The sequence below is a fragment of the Equus caballus genome, chromosome 2 (assembly GCF_041296265.1).
Source record: "Equus caballus isolate H_3958 breed thoroughbred chromosome 2, TB-T2T, whole genome shotgun sequence".
In the NCBI taxonomy this organism is placed as follows: Eukaryota; Metazoa; Chordata; class Mammalia; order Perissodactyla; family Equidae; genus Equus; species Equus caballus.
In genome coordinates, this window is record NC_091685.1 from 24,195,707 (window position 1) to 24,215,824 (window position 20,118).

General features: G+C 54.2%; 1 protein-coding gene across 1 annotated transcript in view; it reads right to left on the reverse strand.

Annotated features, from left to right (window-relative positions):
* Positions 1–6,636, reverse strand: part of NHSL3 (NHS like 3) — a 28,323-nt gene extending 21,687 nt beyond the window's left edge. Inside the window, exon 1 of the mRNA XM_023634182.2 lies at positions 6,285–6,636. Within this exon, the coding sequence (XP_023489950.2) occupies positions 6,285–6,519 (235 nt within the window). The 5' untranslated portion in view covers positions 6,520–6,636. The remainder of the gene's footprint in view (positions 1–6,284) is intronic.
* Positions 6,637–20,118: the final 13,482 nt, after the last annotated feature.

Here is a 20,118-nt window from a genome sequence, read left to right on the forward strand (position 1 = left end):
CGCTGCGCCACCGGGCAGGCCCCGTGGACAAAGATTCCATCCCTTCCGCCTAAGGAAGCTGCTTCTGCATACTTCCCTCTCCAAGTCAGGCAAGGTGGCCGTGGGGTCTGCAGAGGGACGGTGGAGGTGTACATACCTGCTTTCCCCACCCCACACGTTCCCTGCGGCCCAAACAATATACAATGCCTCCTCTCATGAGTTTTCTTCAGCATGTGACAGGCCAGGAGCAGCTGAGACAGCTTTGAGGGTGTGGGGAGAGGGGGATTTCCAAGGGGCAGGGGGGTGAGTGGAGGCTCTCCCTCTGCCCTCTGCTGACAACAGAGTAGAGATTTTCCTGCCCAAGGGATTTAGCCACCCCGATGCAGACCTTGCTGGCAGCCTTGCTTCAGGGGCAGGAGAAGGAGAGAGCAGTGGGGGGAGGGCCCCTCCCAGCCTGAGGGGGATTTCCAGGAGAAGGCTGGGATGTGTGCCACGTGGGGATCTGGGCCTCCATGGAGGGAGAGGGCGAGGCAGCTGGAATGAGCCCCTGAAGGTGTCAGAGCTAAGGGAGGGGTTGGAGGCCTTGCCTCAGCTGCCTGCTCATCTCGTCCTACCCATGGAAGAAGCAACTCTCTGGGAGGGGATTTTCCATTTGAAGTCTAAGTCTGAACAAAGGAGCGGAGAAGCTGAGGTCAGCCCAGCAGGTGTGGGCTCCTGTTGCGCCTCTAACGCTGGCTGGCCAAATGACCTTGAGCAAGTCACTTCCTCCTCTGGGCTTCAGCTGCCTATCTGTATGTGCCATGAGGGCTCCCTGGGACATCTCAGGCCATCAACTCTGAGCCTCTAGGATCCAGAGATGCCCATGCCCTGGGGGCCCCTATTGGATCACCCACCTGTCACTCAAAGCCACTTAGTGCCAGGCCCTGTGCTGGGCAGGGCAGAGGAAAAAGACAGTCAACCCAGCTCCTGCCCTCAGGATGTTCAGAACAGTGAGGTATGGCGATCCCTGTGCCCCACAGAACCCCAGACAGCCAGCTGGTCCCAGCCCCTAGCAGATGCCTTGCCTGATTCTGGCAGTGCAAATCCCTCAAGCCCAGCTTCCCCTCATCCTTCCATTTTAGCTCAAGTGTCACCTCCTCGGGGAAGCCATCCCTGATCTACCCCTGAGATCACTGTGCTCCCTCCTTTGTCACTTTTTTTTTAAGATTATTTATTTATCTTTCCTTCTCCCGAAAGCCCCCTAGTACATAGTTGTATATTTTAGTTGTGGGTTGTCACACTTCTTGACCCTTAATTACTTGTTCAGTGTCTGTTCCCTCCCCCAAATTGTGAGGTTCATGAGGACTCGGACCTTGTCTCTCATCATCCCCAGGACAGGGTCTGACATATAGTTGCTACTTATTATCTGGTATTAAATACTTAATAAGTACTTGTGAAATCAATTAATGAGGTGCCCTCTCCCATCTGGACCCAAGGCAGACAATGCCCATCCCTTCACAGGGGCCTGGAGGAGGTGGGCCCAGACTCCTCTATGGAAGCCACTCCCCCATTGGATGTATCCCACAGCAGAGGGAGCCCTACCCCTATTACATTAGTCCAGGCCCCAGACACTGAGATGCCCCTACCCAAGAAGACGGTGGCCAGAAAAGCACATACCGTCCAACTCTAAATCTCTTCCCTGCTCTACAGTCTGGGGGCAGTGATTTCCCCAGGAGTATCACAGAGATGATGACACTGGAGCCAGGCCTTGAGGGATGAATAAGAGTTCACTGGATGGAAAAGGGAAGGGAAGGGGGAAGAGTATATGCAAGGGCATAGAATGTGGAAATACATGGAGTGTTTATTGAAAGGCAAACAGATACCATCCTGACCTCAGAGAGGCAAAGTGCCCCCTAAGCAAAGTGCCTTTGGGTCCTCACTTCGCTTTAGAACTACACAGGCCCCTTCCTCAGCAGGGAGAGACGGCATTATTCACACTGCACTCTCCTCGCCCACTTTCCTATGGCATCCAGGCCACTGGGCCCCCATGTCTTATCCACCTGACTGACCAAAGGTAGGCTCTCCTTTCCTGGACGTAGCTCCCACCCCCATGCTCCTGGCCCCTACCAGTTTGCTCCTCCAGCCCATTCTCAAACCCACAGAATTCTAGAGCTAGAAAGGTCTCAGAGGCCGTTAAACCTCATCTTTGTCAAGACAGGGCATATCCTGCCGAGAGCGGGGCAGAACCTGCCTAAAGTCACACAGCAGAGCAGAATTCACACTCAGGAGTGTCTCCACAACGGCACACCCTGAGTGAGTGGCCAGAGGTCAGGGGTTCAACCTGCTGGGCCCGGCAGCGTGGCTGCTGAACTCTCACTGTGAGAGTCGGAGCCATCCCCACTCCTCCTACCCTCCAGCCACTGCCACTGCCTGAGAAAAACCTTCGAGAGTGCGCTATCCCCAGAGCTGGTTCTAAGATTCTACAGAGGCTTCTCCCATCCAGAGTCAGAAACCCATCCAGCCTCATATGATTTAGTTTGGAGAGTGGCCTCTGGAGGCAGACTGAGTGGTTCTGTCAGTGCCACATCACTCCCAGGCAAGCAGGAAGCTTGCCTGTGTTGTCCCACATATCTGAATTACCCTGAACAGTATACAGCACTATATAGCCTGACACTATATATTTTTTTTTTTTTTTGAGGAAGATTAGCCCTGAGCTAACATCTGCTGCCAATCCTCCTCTTTTTGCTGAGGAAGACTGGCCCTGAGCTAACATCCATACCCATCTTCCTCTGCTTTATCTGTCGGACGCCTACCACAGCATGGCTTGCCAAGCAGTGCCATGTCCGCACCCGGGATCCGAACCAGCGAACCCTGGGCCGCCGAAGTAGAACGTATGCACTTAACCGCTGTGCCACAGGGCCGGCCCCAGAATATATCTTTTTCAAATGAATGAAGCTGAGTAATCTTGATCAACTTACTTTCACCCTCTGAGGCTACTTTCTCACCTATGAACAGTAACAACTGCCCATCTCCCAGATCATTGTGAGAACAAGGGACAACAGTCATGAAAATGCCTGGCCAGGGTCCGGCACACAGCAGCCTTCATGTTCCCCTTCAAATGAGCCGGCACTCTGCTCACCTCCTCCAGAAAGCCTCCTGCGATTATCTACCAGGCTCCAATCCTGGCATCTGTCCCAGAAACACTTCCTCCCCACACACTTGTCTAAAGTCCAGGTGATATTTCTGGAAAATATGGATTCCTGTTTGTTTTTTTACCTTTTCTTATGCCTGAGTCTTCCCGTTGGACAAAGGTAAGACTCCACTTTCTGTGGATCCCCCCACTCAATAACAGTCATCATCACGGGTACCTGAGGTGTAACCGAGTTGTTTTCCAAACACGGATCAGGATGAACTTAGCAAATGCCGAAGTCCTCAGCATCACAACAGCAGAAACCTGCTACCATCTGGACCATCCTCCACCGTTCACAAAGCATCTGCATGTCTGTTATCTAATTTGATCTCTGAAACACCCCTGTAAAGCCAGGATTTATTACCCTTATTTTACAGATAAGGAAACTGAGGCTTGGAGGTGTCAATAACCTGCTGGTGTCATGCGGCCTTAAAGGGGCACACCAGAGTCCAGGAGTTGTCCTGTCAGCCTCAGAACGCATTCCTTCTAGACTGAGTCCTTACAATTCAGGTGATTAAACTTAACAAACACAATAATAACAACCCCTGGCATTTCTATAATGGCTCCACTTTCCTATCTTTTTCACATTCTCTCTTTGTAAGACTCTTGGAGAGACGGAAAGCTCACAGACCCATCAAGGCAATGTCCAGCCAGGAGGTCAACCCTCTGGGAAGGTCCCCTCTCTTCCCTGAGACAGTAAAGATATCAGTGAGGTCACAGAGAAGTTGCTTGCCCAGTGTCACGGGGCTTGCTGACAGCTGAGCCAGGATATGAACACTCATTTGCCTGACTCTGACACTGCCCACTCTGCCAAGTTCCCTCACTTCTCTCTGCGCCACTTCCCATCTGTAGAATGGGCTGGAGAAAAAGATCTTTAAGCCTTACCCCCTGGACTGTGTCCTTGGGAGAGTCGTGAAAACAGTACCGGTTTTAGAGGCAGATGATTTGAGTTCAAATCCCAGTTTGAGCAAATCAATTGCTCCCTGTCCCTGAGCCTCAACTTTGTCATCTGCAAATGGGCTCAAATGAGATAATGGATACAGGGCTCCTGGCACACTCAGAATAATCAATAAGTGCCAGATTTCCTCTCTTCTGAGTCTGTGCAGGGCAGTGAGGGGAGCGGAGGAGTGCTGGAAGACAGGTGCTCAAAATCTATTCCAAGCTCAGTTTCCCACCTTGTAGGAGGGGAGTCCAATTCGGGGAGCCGAGCCCTGCTCTGTGGGTCTTTGGTCCAGAGATTGGGAGGGGGGAGATAATGACCTCCCTGGCAAAGGCCCTGCCTCCCAGGAGTTTTCTGTGTGTGCCTCTTTCCTATCTCCCACAATCTCCATTCCAAACATTTTCCCCAGAAAGAGTGAAGCCTTCTTTGAGCTTCCCCTTCCTGATCAGTGATGCCAGTGGAGATTAGAGAGATCAGATTTATTTCTCTTAATAAACAGAAAAGAAGTTGGGCCAGGCAAGTGACAAGGAAACAACTGGAATAATAGGAGGTTGAAGCAAAAGGGAGCAGGACTTCCTCCAGTCATACCTGGGGCCACCCCCAGACCTGGGGAAAGAACAGGCAGGGGCAGGGAAGTATTGCCCAAGCACGTGGGCCCAAATCAGGCCGACCTGCTGCCTGGAAAGCCCAGGGCTACCTGACACCAGACACAAGGCAGAGGAAGGCCTGGCCACTAACCCAGTGATCCCTAACCCAGGGGTCAGCTACAGGGTCAGCTCTTCCAGCTTCTGCCTCCAGGCTGGTCTCCCAGGGGAAAAGTGTCCACTGCCCTGGGGTACACTAGCAGCCTTCTAACTCCAATCCCAACAGTCCAACCACTATCCCTCCTGCTGCAGTTCTGACGTGCACCCTCTTGAGCAAGATGGGGATGACTTCAGACTGAATCCCAGTGGGGCAGCCCTGGGACAGACTCCACGTGCTGTTGGGGCGCACAGCTCTTACAAACACCCCTCACCCAAACCCTCCCTCAGGGCCTGGCCCAGCCATCCCAGCCCCAGCACCCTGACTTCTATTTGTGGCTAGGCCACAGGGGGGCAGGGCCCTTATCCAAAAGGAAGATCAGGCCGGATGCAATCACACAAGAGGCTTTTCACCCTCTTCCTGACCCCTAAAGTGTTCCTTCTAATTCTCCTCCAGAGGAGGCGGTTAAAGGACACTGGGAGGGTAAACAGGCAGAATGGGATGCGCCCGTGCACGCCATTTCCTCACCTCTAACACGGCAGCAGGAGCCTAGGCCAGGAGGCTTCGGAGGAAGGCAGGCCCTCTTGCCTTCCCCCTCAAACGGGAGACAGAGGGGAAGATGAGGGAAAAACCAAGCAAGTGGACACGAGAAAAGTGACCTCAGCAGAGACGGGCCAGGTCAGCCTCCCTTCATCCCGCCCTTCCATCAGGCCAGAGGGAGCCCAGAGGCAGGAAATTAGCTGTTGTATTTTAAGTACCCACCCCAGTCCAGATACAGCCTCTCCATTAACTTGGGCCTCAGTTTCCCCCATCTGTAAGCACACTTCCAACAGTGGCAGTTTCTACCAGGGCTGGGGGGAGGGAAGGAGTGCCAGAAGGGGTGGTTGGTTCACATCGGTGAGCTCACCACCCCAGGAGGTGGATGTTTGCGGTTTGGCCCAGGTGAGCGGTGAGGGGGGCCAGGTGAGAAAACCTAACACTGGCGAGAACCTAAAGCATGCTACGCTCCAGGCTGGGTCCTTTGTGGGGCTGGAAACCCAGATCCACCTAGACGGCTGACTCACGTTTCGAGTGCAGGTGACCCCCCAGACCCAGAGGGACCCCCACGAGGATGCAAGGCCACTCCCATCGGCACCAGGCCAGAGTCAAGTCTCTGACCCCCTGACTCAGCAGAGGGCAGAACCTGGCTGAGCCTGCGGGAGGGGGACTGCCTCACCGTCCCAAGAGCCAGGCTGCCCGCACACCCTGCTCAAGCCAGGGGATCCCTGCCCCAGCCGGGGGTCCCCTCCTCTAGAACCGGGCAGGGCTGAGTCTGGGGAATTCTGGGGGGCGATGCAGAATGGGGGTGCTCGGGCTGAGCCCGGGCTCTCCGCCCCTCCCCGCGTCCGCGCCGGGGGTCACCCCCTCCGCACGCCGCGGAGCCACCCCGGCCGCCCAGGTGCGCGGCCGCCTTACCTCGGCCCTTCCCCTTGGCCTTCCTGGCCTTGTCGTCCGCCTTCTTGGCCCGAGGGGCGGCGGGGTCGGCGCCCTCGGCGCCCGCCGCCTTCTTCTTGCGCCGCTTGCCCCGCAGCCAGCTGAAGGCGCGGCGGAGGCCGGACGCGCCCGAGCGGGACTTCTTCCTGCGCGGGGGGCCGCCGGGGCCCCCCGGCTCGTCGGCCGCAGGTGCGGCGGGGGGCGCGCGGGCCGCCATGGCGCGGCGGGCCGGGCTGGCGGCGGGGCCCCTGCGGCGGGGCGCCCATGCGCCGGCGGGCGGGCGGGCAGGCGGCCGCCGCGGGAGACGCGCGCGCCGGAGAAAAGTTTGGGCGGCGGAGGCAGCGCGAGCGGCGGCGGCGGCGGCGGCGGCGGCGGCGGCGGCGGCGGCGGCGGCGGCGGCGGCGGCGGCGGCGGCGGCGGCGGGCGGCGCCGGAGGGCGGGGCGCGGGGCCGGCCGGGGGGAAGGAGCCGCGCGGGGAGCGGCCGCGGGCGGGAGCGGCGCCCCTCCCCGCCTCCTCGGCCCGCAGCCCCGGGCTGGGCGCTCGGGCTCGGGGAGGGCGAGGGCCGGCCCGGAGAGATGGTCCAGAGCCCCCGGAGGCGTGCGGACCGGCCCGGACCGAGAGGGCGGGGTCGCGGGCGGGTCCGGGGGGGGGGCGGTCCTGGGGTTCTGTCTCCGCCGGGGCGCGAAAGGGACCGGGTTTGGAAGCGAGGGGGACGCGCTCAGGGAAGAGGGGAAGACAATGGCTGGGGTTGGACCCCAAGAGAAGTTGATATCCTGAGTTTGGTCTGGGAAGAGATGGGGGATTCTGGAATAAGGGAATTCTGAGAATTCTTTCCAGGACCCAGACACTGTTGGAGGTTTTGCTCTAGAGATGGAGACTTCAGCCCACCTTAGACCTGTGACCTGTGGCCAACGGTGGGCCTTCCTTTCCCTCACCACATTCTCTCCCGCCTCCCATAATCTCACGGTGGAGCCGGGACCCAGGCCTCTTGGGTTCCCTTCCACTTCACCCCTTGGTGACTGGGTTAAGGAGAGCTGTGCCTCAGTATACCCTTAGGCTAGGGTGTGAGGCCCCAGGGCACCCCTGCCTGGGTTTGGATTTCCCACTGGGTCGCTCAGCACTGCTTAGGGCTGATCTTGGCCTTCATGAACTGAGCTCCTAAGGAGCTTTGAGATCCTCTGGAGGTGAGACGTGTGACTGAGGATGGTAGTAAGGAAGAAAGCCTTTAAGAATCATGAAAATGCTGTGCTCATTTCCTCCAGGCCTCTGGCTCTTTACTGTAGCTGACCAAGCACTCTTCTATCATCTGATCCCACAACAAGCTAGGAGGGAAGCAGGGCATGGAGTGCTACCCCCATAGGACAGATGAGAAACTGAGGACAGGAGAGGACAGAGATTGCCCAAGAGCACAGAGGTGGTCAGCAGCAGAGGAGCAGCCAAGACCAGCAATCTAGGTTTTGTCTGCGCCTGGTCCCCAGGGGGCTGGAAATTGCCCTAGGGGTCAGCTGTGGGTTCAGCACTCTTGGACTCCCTGGGTCCCCAAAAGGGCACTGTGGTCACCCCACCATTAGTGTTCATCCTCGTCACCCAACCTGACCCTTGTTACATAGCTTTCTCCTGGTCCTGGTCTTCATGAGAGCAAAGACTCATTTATTTGGGGCACCCAGCCCAGTCAGGCCTGGCAGGGTGTGCACAGCACTCAATATAACATTTTAGAATGATTGGAGTGCAGCGTTTGACTTCTCTAACCTGCCTCAGCCCCCCGAGTGTCCCCAGGGGCTCAGCTGTCTCAGCTGTGGCAGAGCGGGGCCATCACTGACACTCCCCCCACCTAGGGGGCCTGGGACAGATCACTGTCCTTGCTGGGCCTCAGTTTCCCATGTAACCACCGTTAATTCAGGTCCAGTCCACAATCCCAGAGCACCCATTCTGCGTGAGGCACTGCGCCATGCACAGGGATCATTGGGCCCTGTTCTCATGGTGCTCTCTACGCAGCCAGCACGAGCCCTGAGGACCCTGCCTCTCCCTCAGCTGGTGAGTACCAAAGGAAAAGTGTATAGGCAGGGCTGAGGCGGAGAGAGAGCAGCGCACGGGGCCTTGGCTTGTTGGTTAATCTGGATGCACTGGGTAGGGAGGAGAGGGGAAGGCAAACATGCTCTGGCTGCTGCAAGGGGTGATCAGGAGAGGAATGTTACTCAGTCTTGCCCCCCACCCACCCTTTCAGCACTGCCTTCTTCCCAGTAGCCAGGAGTGGCTACATAGTTTGCGGGGCCCAGTAAAAATGAAAATGCAGGGCCTTTTGTTCAAAGGTTATTAAAAATTTCCAGAGGGCAACAGCAGAGCATTCAACCAAGTGTGGAGCCTTTCTGAGAGTAGGACCATGGGTGGCTATGCCCATGAAGTTGGCCCTGCCAGTGGCTCATATAATTCCCCAGCAAACGCTCCCCTCAAACCAGAATCCCCAGGAGTCAACTCATAGATTGGGTCCCTTGATTTGGAGGTGAGGAGAGGAAGGAGGGAAGTGGGGAAAGGTCAGGGTTGCATTCCCTTCGCTGCTCCCACCTCCAACACCCCGACATTCTCACCTCCCATCCCCAGCCTGGACCACCCTCAGGCCAGCAGCTCTAGCTTTCCCTCTTGTCCCCTGGCCTAATGTACAGACATGCTTCTGAGACACCAAGAGAGGGCTAGCCTGGGAAGGGCTAGCCTGCAACCCTGCTCTCTCAATTCATGAATGCTCAGCTCTGCCACATTTTTTTGCTGTCCCTATGGGCATCTGAGGAAACTGACTTCCCAGCAGCCCCTGTTGGCAGGGCCCAAAGTCCATCCTAGAGCCAGACTGTCACCTGACCAGGCAGGAAGCTGACAGCCTGTCCCCAGAGAGGAACCAGCAACAACCAAGCCTGGGGCAGCAGGCCCTGGGCCCTCCAGCTTTGCCCCCTCTGTTTTTGGAAAACCTAGGACCATTCCAATGTTACCATGACACCTACCCAATGCTCCCTCATCCCCCACCCTTGGGAGACCTTCCTCTCACAGGCTCCAGCTTTGTCCCCTGCTGTGCCTGGCCTCTGCCCCACAGACTCCAGACTAGGCAGCCAGGCCAAGGTGTGGCTGAGCCGCCCTCATTTTATAGGGAACACCGGGAACGGTGAGAGTCTGCATATTACACAGCCAGGGCTGGGGGCACCTGTGACTTCCCGGGTTCTTAGACCAATCAGAGGGGCCGGAAGGAATTGTAATGGAGGGTGGAGCACTTCTGCAAAGTTGAAGATGTCGAGCAATTAGGAGTATTCCTGTTCCGTGAAAAGGAACCCTAAGGATAGGTGGAGTGACTGGCCAGCAGTCACACAGCTGCCTGTGGGCAGAGGTGGAATTTAAATCTGATTTCTGTTCACGTGTGTGTTTGTGCATAGTATGTGTGTGTTTCCTAATTGAGCACCGCCTTGTGCCAGGCACTCACTGCCCCACCCAAGCTGCTTTGAGAGTTGGCAGTTAAGACCCTGGAAAAGGAGAGTATTTATCCTGGGGCCGCAGCTGGGCCGCCAGGAACTTCCAGAATTGTTCTACTTAGCTTTGCATGCACCTGCATGCCGTTTTCCGGGAAAAGGGTCCACAGCTTTAACCAGAGTCTCAAAGGGGTTCGTGTTTCAGAATGAACTAAGATTCTACCCTTTGATCCTCTTCACTGAGCGGGGAGGGGAAAGATGGAAAGGGAGTCCTCGCATCTGGGGGATGCCCTCCGCCTCTCTCCTCCCTAACCTGGGGAGGTGGGGGACGGTCAACCCTGCAGATCCCATCTCCACAGGGGGCATTCCTGCGTCCCTTACTCTGTGGTTCCTGGCATCTGTGGCAGCATCTTAACATTTCAAACAACTTCCCTGCTGAGGTCTTCTTTGATCCTCCCAGCATCTCTTAGAATCAGGCCCCAAGCCTAATTCTACCCATTTTCCCTGCTAGATTGAGAAGTGAAATAGGCCCAGGGTGTTAGCGGTGTGTAGCTGGAATCCTGGAGTCTTGTGGCCTCCCAGCTCTGAGTTGTTGCCAGCTCCTAGGAGGCTGAGGGAGGGAAGGAAAAAGAGAGCAGGGGGAGGCAGGAGAGAAAGGAGAGATAGCTGTTGCCACTGCCCAGTCTCCAGTTGGAATGTATTCTCATTCCCTTCATTCTTTCAGCAAATGTCTCTGAGCACCAGCCTGGTGCTCCAGGCTTCCAGATTGACCAGTTATTCTGTGACCAGAATGTCAGTCTCTTAGCCATACACGGGGGAGAAAAGTGGTTTTCCGACGTTCTCTCTTAGCAGTGGAACTTTTACTTTTCCCCTCAAGCAAAAGCCCCCCAAATTTTATCTGGCAGATAAAATGGATAACAGCAATGTTTTATAAGTATAAATTTATTTCATAAATCAAAACTTATAACCTTTACTTACCACAAAGTAAGTCAGCAGGAATAATGACAATATTTTGATGGATTAAAAATATGAAACCCTGAGTAATAGGTGATGGTTATGGTTTTAACGGAGAGCCAGCATTCAATTTATTTCTGCGGCAGTTTGTTTTAGTCAGTAATTAGAAAACACTGTGCCTCATAGACAGGCAGATGTAGATAGTAAGATTTTTAACAACTTGGTAGAAATGTCAGGAGAAGCTTTATTCAGAGGTCTGCACTGAAGTGAGTTATCCAGCAAGCCCAGCTTAATGGCTTGTCAAAAGTTAGCCTAACCTGGGTCTCATCTCAGTCCTGCCACTAACTTGCTGGATGTCCTTGGGCAAGACACTTGCCTTCTCTGGGCACCAGTATCCCCATCGGAACATCCCATTTCACCTAGGAAAGGAGAGTGTGTGTGGAGGTATCTGAGTCTGTTGGGGGGTGGGGGTGCAGCACGCACATGTGGAATCTTCATTACTCCTCCTCACTGCCCACCCCCATCCCAGCGAAGGGCCTGAAGAAGGGGCCCCAAAACCACTGAACTGCCACTGAAGGCAGAGGTGGGTTGCCATGGAGACATGCTTTGTTTCCCAACTTTCTGGCCACATCTGACAAGCACAAAAAGTCAGGCCAGATGGACACTGACCTGGGCTAAGAGAGCGGGGACTTCCTGACCCCATGATCCGCAGGGCTCACTGCTCTCCAAGGAGGGGGTTTCGTTCTGTTTTCACTCCCCAACCAGGAGGAGGACCAGCCTGGCCCGCCAGCTGATAAGGTTCGTGTAGGGGGCTGCTGGGTAAGGCCCTCAACGTGTTTGCAGACACCCACTCCACCAGCCCTGGGCAGCAAGACTGGCCCTGTGCCCAAGGGCAGGGCTAGGAGGAAAACACCCACACTCAGGGCCTTCTGGAAGCTGGGGGAGAGGTCAAGGTGTGTGGGCAGAGCTCCCTGCCCATGATCAGTGGGAAACAGCTGGATGTGGCTTCTCAGAGACTCCCTCCCCCCACCCACACAGGGGCCTACACAAACACACTGAGACACACACACAAGTTGACACACCCACGTGCACACCAGTTCACACTGGCATACCCAGATACATGGATACACACACCAAAACTCAAATCCAGATACACATTGACACAGCTAGCCTAGATACCCATAAACACTCAGGTACACTAAGACTGACATCTAAACACATATAAATACACACAGATATGGAACCACAAACTCGTATACACATGTACCATACACACACACACACTTAACACACCCAAACACATACTCAGTTATACACAGATATGCTGATCCACAGACACACATAGATACACAAATGCACACATTCCTGGATGCACAGACCCTCAGGCACGGATATCCATTGATACAAAAACAGGACACACGCTGATACTCACCAGCCGGTAGACCAGAGAGAGAGACACAGAAGGCCCTGTTACATAAATATAGATATAAAGAGACAAACAGTTACAAGTAGAAACACAGATACACAAATACCCCACCCAGATGCAGGCAAGGAGAAGAGAAGAGAAGGGAACTCACACTTGGTGAGGGTCAATTCTGCACCGGCAGCATGAAAGGGGCTTTATCTGTAGGATCTTTTTAAAATCCTTCCAACAATCTGTGAAGCTGGTAGCATTATCCTCGCTTTTTACAAATGCGATAATGTAGAATATACATGCCTATGAAAGGCCCAAACAATGAAGTAAATAGAGGAAAATGTGCAAGTCCCTCTCCACACACGGGTTCCCCACCCCACCCCACCCCAGCCTCTGTGAATGTTAGTGGGCAGGATATGCTTTTTCTATGCGTTTGCATGCAAGCTTTCAAAGATACTACAAGTTTGAACAAAGCTGACTCAGAGAGGTTAAGAAATTTGACCAAGGGCTTACAGCTAGTTAGTAGCCAAAGCAGGAGTTGGATTGAGCTCTGGCTCGCTCCAAAATGCTCTTTCTGCTGCCTCAGCCCACAGACAACCACAGAGACACAAATTCACAAAGGGGAGGCCCAGGGGCAGGGGGAGGGGCCGCACCTCTGGGCTGGCGAGGAAGGCAGGCCCAGCAGGCTCTCTGCCTGATTGCTCTGGGTCCATTGGGTGGCTCCTTGGCTGAAGGCGTTGTCCCTGTAAATTCCTGTTAAGGGGCAGATGTATTCCTGGGACTGAAACCTTTGAATCATTGACCCCAGGTGAGCACCCGGCAGGTGACTAAGTGATAAACACTGAGCTCCAACCCCCAGGACTACCACACCAGCTTCCCCCAGTCTCCTAACCTCTCCCTCCTCAATCTCTTAGCCACACGCCCCACAGGGACCTTTTCTCAGGCTAAATCTAGACCTTGTCCTTCCGCTGCTGAAATCCCTTCCTGTTGTCTCCAGGATAAACCTCTTGGACACACAGAGCTCTGCGTTCTCCACCCGGCGACCTGCCTCTCCCCACTTTTCCTTTTAGCAAAGCACTTCTCCCCCTCTAAGGCCAGCGCAAATACTCCTCTTGCGGAACCTACAGGAACACACTGACCACCTCCGAGGTCCTGCCCTGAGTGCCTTCCATAATCACCTCCCTTAATCTTTACAACAGCCCTAAAGAGATAAGAAGTATTGGCCCTATTTTACAGATGGTTAAGTGGAGGCCCAGAGAGGTTAAGTCCCTTCTTCACGGTCTGATTTGTTTCTCAAAAGTCGGTCCTTGCGGGCCGGCCCGGTGGCGCAGCGGTTAAGCGCACACGTTCTGCTTCAGCGGCCCGGGGTTCGCCAGTTTGGATCCTGGGTGTGGACATGGCACCGCTTGGCAAGCCATGCTGTGGTAGGTGTCCCACGTATAAAGTAGAGGAAGATGGGCACGGATGTTAGCTCAGGGCCAGTCTTCCTCAGCAAAAAAAGGAGGATTGGCAGCAGTTAGCTCAGGGCTAATCTTCCTCAAAAAAAAAAAAAAAAGTCAGTCCTTGATCAAGCCACATACAACCACATAATAGCAAACATGTTTTCATCACCCTCCCAGCTAGACTAGAAGACTGGAGAGTGGGACTGGCCCTCTTCATCTCTGAATCTCTGGTGCCAGCACAGGTTTGGCACAGTGGGGAGAGGCCCAGGGAATGGTTGTTGAATGGGGTACCCATCCATTTGCTGTCTCCCTGAGTGACAGAATAAGAGAGAATAGGAGAGACAGGTTGGGACCGTGGGGTACCCTGGGAGGACCCCTGCTAGCTGGGATCCCCCAGGAAGTCGCTGAAGGCAAGCGATCCCTCAAGATCTGGCTGTGGCTGCCCCTGGACCCCAGGGACATCTGTGCAGACCCTGCCGGGGGAGCAGGTGTCCTCTGGCTCCTCCACATGTCCCTTCAGTCAGGAGCTCTCAGCCAATCTTATTAAATATTTACTGTTCCCCACTCTTCTCAGCTTGGTGCCAGGCCCTGGTGGAGGGGACCAGAGAGCAGGGGACAGGGAATGGTCTACAGTTAATGATCACCTACCAGGTGCCATGGAATCCTCCCAACACCCTGCAGGTTGGGTTCTCAGCCCTGTTTTTGCAGCTGGAGAAATGGAGCTCAGAGAGAGGAAGACACTGGTCTCAGGTCACACAGCCAGTGAGCCAGGATCCAGAGTCAGGGGTGTGCGCATCGTCTCCCTGCATCCTGCACCCCACCCCCGAGCCGGGGAGGATGTGGGCCGACTTGGAGGAGACTCGAGGAGGCCATTTTTGAGGTGGGGCTGCGGCTGGAACACAGCCTGCCCTGGTGGATTTTCTACAATAACAACAGCTTGTGTTTGTGCAGCACTTTCCCTTCCATTAGCTCATTCAGCCCTCCCCAACATCCCCTCGGGTGCCTATTATTATCTCCATTTGACAGATGAGGGATGGAAGCTCAGTGAGGTCAAGTGACTTTCCCAAGGTTGCACAGCCCGTGCACGGCAAAGCAGGAGTAAACTTTTGAGCCCAAATCCTCCTTCTGGGTCTCCCTGCTGCCTCCACTTCTGCCCCCTCCCAGCAGTCCTCCATGGTTCCCCAAGGGAACTTTCTAAAACACAAACGTGAGCTCCCAGCTCTAAGAGCCCAGCCAGTCTCTGCGTCTCACACCTCACACTGCCGCAGCTTTGCCCGTGGTTGCTCTTGCCCTTGAGGAGTTCACAGTCTGGTTAGGGACACAGAAAAACAATTAAGTATAATAAGATAATTGCTCTGTTAGAGGTGTGTATGGAGGAAGCCAATCCAGGAAGCCTTCCTAGAGAAGGAAAGTGCCTGACAAGTGACAAGTGCCAACTCAAATGCCACCTTCTCTAGGAAGCCTTCCTGGATTGGCCTCCTCCATGCAAACCTCTAACAGAGCAATTATCTTATTGTATTTAATTGTTTTCCTGTCTCCCTCACCAGACTGTGAGCTCCTTAAGGGCAAAGACAATGATTGTTCAAGTCTGTCTTCCCTGCACACAGCTTTGCGTTCTCAGTAAGTGCTTGTTGAAGGGTTGAACGACATGCCTGAGGGCTGGACCTGGTGGAAGATGGTGGGGCATTAACAGAAATTGGGGCATCAAGAAGAGAAGCTGGGGGGCCAGCCCGGTGGTGCAGCGGTTAAGTTTGCACGTTCCACTTCGGCAGCCCAGGGTTTGCCAGTTTGGATCCCAGGTGTGGACATGGCACTGCTTGGCAGGCCATGCTGTGGTAGGCATCCCACATAAAACAGAGGAAGATGGGCATGGATGTTAGCTCAGGGGCAGTCTTTCTCAGCAAAAAAGGGAGGATTAGCGGCAGATGTTAGCTCAGGGCTAATTTTCCTTAAAAAAAAAAAAAAAGGAGAGAGAGAGAGAAGCTGGTGTTTGAGGAAGAAAAAGAAGGGATGAGATTTTGCTTTTGGCCACTTAGAGTCTGAGATGCCTCTAGACATCCAACTGGACATGCCCAGTAGGTGGGAGTTGGGGGTTGGGCAGGAAGGAAAACTGACCAGGAAGAAAGGATATTAACGCAACCACCAGTAACTGAATCCTTACCTTGTGCCAGACTCAGTGCTGAATGCTTTATGTGCATTATCCTTTTTGATCCCCAGGAAATAGGAGATGTCAACCCATTTGATGGAGGAGGAAGTTGAGGCTCAGAGAAATAAACTAATTTATCCAAAATTACACAGCCAGTAAAAGATAGAGTCAGGACTTGAACCCAGGTCCACGTGATGCCAAAGTCCACGTGCTTAATCCCTCCTTCATATGATAGACCAGGAAGGACTGAGTTTATAGAACACATATCTTTATCAGGGAGAGTAGGAAGCTGAGATCAGAGAGGGAGCTGTCCAAGAGATAGAAGGGAAACCAGCGGGGTGGTGTTTGAGGCCAAGAAAAGAGCTCCAAGCAGGGCCAGGTCAGCAGCTCCTACTGTCCCTGAGCGATCAGGCTGGGTTGGGTGAGGGATTTGGCAACTCAGAAGCAACCTTGCTTCCACGTGCTTCGAGGAGTCAGTACCAGGACCTGCCGAGTGGGAGGTGAGGAAGTGGAGGTGGTTGGCTGGTAAGAGAGGGAGAGAACAGGGAAGGCAGGGAGCACCCTGTGGGTACCTGGGCCTGGTAGGGCGGGGCGAACAGGTTTGGACTAGCCTGGAAATATTGAGGATAGCAATACAAGCAGGTGGGAGGAGGACGGGGTGAGTATGTGAGCCTTTCAGGGTGAGTCAGCGACTCGACTCGAGGACACCCTCAATCTCTTCCTTGAAAGCCCCGGCATCATCCCTCCGCCTCCTTTCCTGTCCTTCCCCCAACTCCCCTGAGGTTGTTCAGGACCAGCTACCCCCCATCTCCGATCTGCTGTCTCACCCTCCCGCCCCGCCTGGGGAGGCAGGCAGGGAGGAGTTTCCAGGCAGGAAAGGGCTGAGTCACTCGGCCACACATCTGCTCTCAGATCTTGATACCCAGCTGGAAGGGGCAGGAAGGAAGGGAGCTCCTCCCCCACAAGCTCCCCTGGCCGGTGCTCACATTGCCAGCTGCATGGGACAGGCTGGGAGAGGAGAGCCCCTGTCATATTAACAACCAGTGTTGGCCGGGCTGCTTCACCCACTCCAGCTGGGGTCCTTTGCTTCTGTGATTGCCTTTAATGCCCAGCACAGCCCTGAGAAGTAGGGTTTGTCACCTCCCTTTCACAGGTGAGGAAGCTCAGAGAGACGAAGTGGCTTGGGCAAGGTCACACAGATTTGGAGTGCTGGTCCATTGTCCCCATCCCATGCTCTAGACACACAGGAGGGGGTGGTGTTTGGAGACAGTGGACAAAGGGGTAGAGGGGTTCAGGCATGCCAGTGGGTGATGACTGCAAAAGCTGGGTGCGGGGAGCATGGGTGGCCTATGCTCCTATCAAAATGGCCCTTTCCCACGTCCCAGTGGAGGGAAGACCCTCCTTCCTCCCCCACCCCCTGCTCTGGCCCTGCTGTTGTTGGCCCGGCTCTGAGCCACCCCTACCTCATTCCTCAGCATCGTCTTTCATCCTCTCCTCGCCCTGCCATGCTGAGAGGAGTAGCAGGGGCCTTGGCAGGCGGCGTCCTGCCATCCTGCACTCTACCAGGGCACAGTGTTCCCATTGTCCTGAGCAAACGGAGGTGTCCAGGACCTGGACACAGGCAGGGGGATCGGGCCAGGCCTCTGCTCTCTTCCCAGGCTGCTCACCAACCTTCTCTGGGGCCCAGGCTGTTTTTTCACACAACCTCCAGAGTGACGTTGGGCAAGTCACTTTTCTCCTCCCAAATGGGGTATCCCACACGTCTTATACAGAGGAGCACGCAAATCAGCATTCTTCCACAGACCCAGGCCATCCCCGAATTAACTTCTGATTGCTTAATTGTATTTAATGCGGCTAGAGTCACAGCTGTGCCACTTGCCGTGTGACCTTCTGGACTTCCCTAAGTCTTGATTTCTTCCTCCTTGAGATGGAAATAGCAATAATAACACCTCCCTCCCAGAGTGGTTGTCAGGGTTGATTTAGATAATGCCTAAAGCAGGTACCACATAGTGTTTAAAAAAAAAAGAGAGAGAGCGAGCTAGTATTATTGACGGATTTCTGATTACAAAATGAATTCATGCTCAAGGAGAATCTGGGGGGCCGACCTGGTGGCGTAGTGGTTAAGTTCACACACTCCTCTTCGGTGGCCCAGGATTTGCGGGTTCAGATCCCGGGCACGAATGTACGCACGACTCATCAAGAGATGCTGTGGGGGGACTGGCCACCTGGCCGAGTGGTTAAGTTCGCAGGCTCTGCTGCAGGCGGCCCAGTGTTTCGTTGGTTTGAATCCTGGGCGCGGACATGGCACTGCTCATCAAACCACACTGAGGCAGCGTCCCACATGCCACAACTAGAAGGACCCACAACGAAGAATATACAACTATGTACTGGGGGGCTTTGGGGAGAAAAAGGAAAAAATAAAATCTTTGAAAAAAAAAAGAGATGCTGTGGGGGGCGTCCCACGTACAAAATAGAGGAAGACTGGCACAGATATTAGCTCAGGGCCAGTCTTCCTCGCAAGAAAAAAAAGAGAGAGAATCTGGAAAATGCAGAAAAGCACAATGTCATCAATAAAAACTACTTGTAATTCCACCTAGAAGGCCCTTTTTGCGATGATTTTCTTAACAGAGTAGAACTGCCCTCCCTCACCATCCAGGGGAATGACCATGTGCTTCCAGGCTGGGCAGGTAGTGTTGGGGGTGGATATAATCTGCAGTTTCTGCATCCTCTCTGGGCCTCAGTTTCCCTGTCTGGAAAGGAAAGGGTTGAGCCAAGCAGGGAATACAGATTTCATTTCATGTGCTAACTGCTGCCTCAATGAAGTGGCCCTGGGCTGAGAGTGCCATGATCAATTAGTCATGTCTGCCATGGATGAAGAAATAGGTGGTGGTACTATGTGTATCCTGTGTAGCCACTGTGCAGAGTTTAAGAAATTCCTAAGAACCACTTCAGTTTTTAACATTCTAAGAACCTTTCCTCCTCCTCATTCTCCTCCCTGTTCTAGAGCCCACCTTCCTCTGGGGAATGGGGAGGGAATGCTTGCCTCTTATCCCACCGCAGGCCTGTCCTCAGCATACTTCTGGGGTCTAGTACTCCAAATGGCTCCTATTTAACATTCTGCATTGTGGTACCTTCTCAGCAGAGCCCACCTAAGGCTTTCCTCCAGTCAGGGGAGCTGGGGAGGGAGGAAGGTTTGAGTGTTCTCCTCACTAAAAAGGAACTATGCCCATCATCACATGCATACTAGCACCCATTCCTCACCAGCCCCAGCCTGAATATTTGAATATTAAATAATCCTATGCAAATTGATGCAAATTAGCACCTTCTCTTTCATTAGCAGCCCCTGCAATTCTTTGGGCTATAGGGCCTCAGCCCAGCCTGAGTGCATGGGCCCAGGGTCAAGACAGCTCTCCCTGCAGGTGAGAAAGGACTCAACTGAAAGATTTAAAATTGGCTAGGGTTTGGGGGCCAGCCGGGTGGCACAGCAGTTAAGTTCGCACGTTCTGCTTCTCAGTGGCCCGGGGTTCTCTGGTTTGGATCCCGGGTGCGGACATGCCACCACTTGGCAAAAGCCATGCTGTGGTAGGCGTCCCACGTATAAAGTAGAGGAAGGTGGGTACGGATGTTAGCTCAGGGCCAGTCTTCCTCAGCAAAAAGAGAGGGATTGGCAATAGTTAGCTCAGGGCTAATCTTCCTCAAAAATAAATAAATAAATAGAATAGAATAGAATAAAATAAAATTGGATAAGGCCATCCCATTCTGGAAGCTGCCTCCAGCCTATAGGACTCCAGAGGTGAGAGGAAACTCCTGGGAAATAAGAAAACCTGGGCTCTCTTGCTCCCCATGTCCCTAGGCCAGTCCTCTCTCTCACTGGCCCCCATCCTCTCACTGAGCCCCACCTCTTCACTGAGCCCCCATCCCCTCACTGAGCACCTATCCGTTTACTGAGCCCCCATCCCTTCACTGAGCCCCACCCCCTCACTGAGCCCCACCCTCCTCACTGAGCCCCACCCCTCGGTCATTCCATATCTTCCTAATGAAGCCTTGTTGGTAAACCTCCGGTTCCCAGATGGGGCACTTGAAACTGCAGCTGTGGGACCAGTGTTGTATCCACCCAGTCTCTGGCCATAGCCATACCAGCCACATCCTTGTCTTTGTCATGGCCCAGGGCACAGGCCTTGAGATAGAGGAGCCAGAGGCAAAGGGGTCAGTAATAGCTGAGAAGGAGAGCCCAGCTAAGGGCCTTCTGGATTAGCTTGCACGGCGCTCTGGGGCGGCTCTGCTAGTGGAACGGATATTGTGACGATGCTGCAGGCAGGGAGGCAGCTCACCCTCTGGCCAAGACTCAAGCCAGGGGCTGGAACACAAGAGGAGGCATTGGTCTCACCCTGATCCCCTGAACAAGAGCTGCAC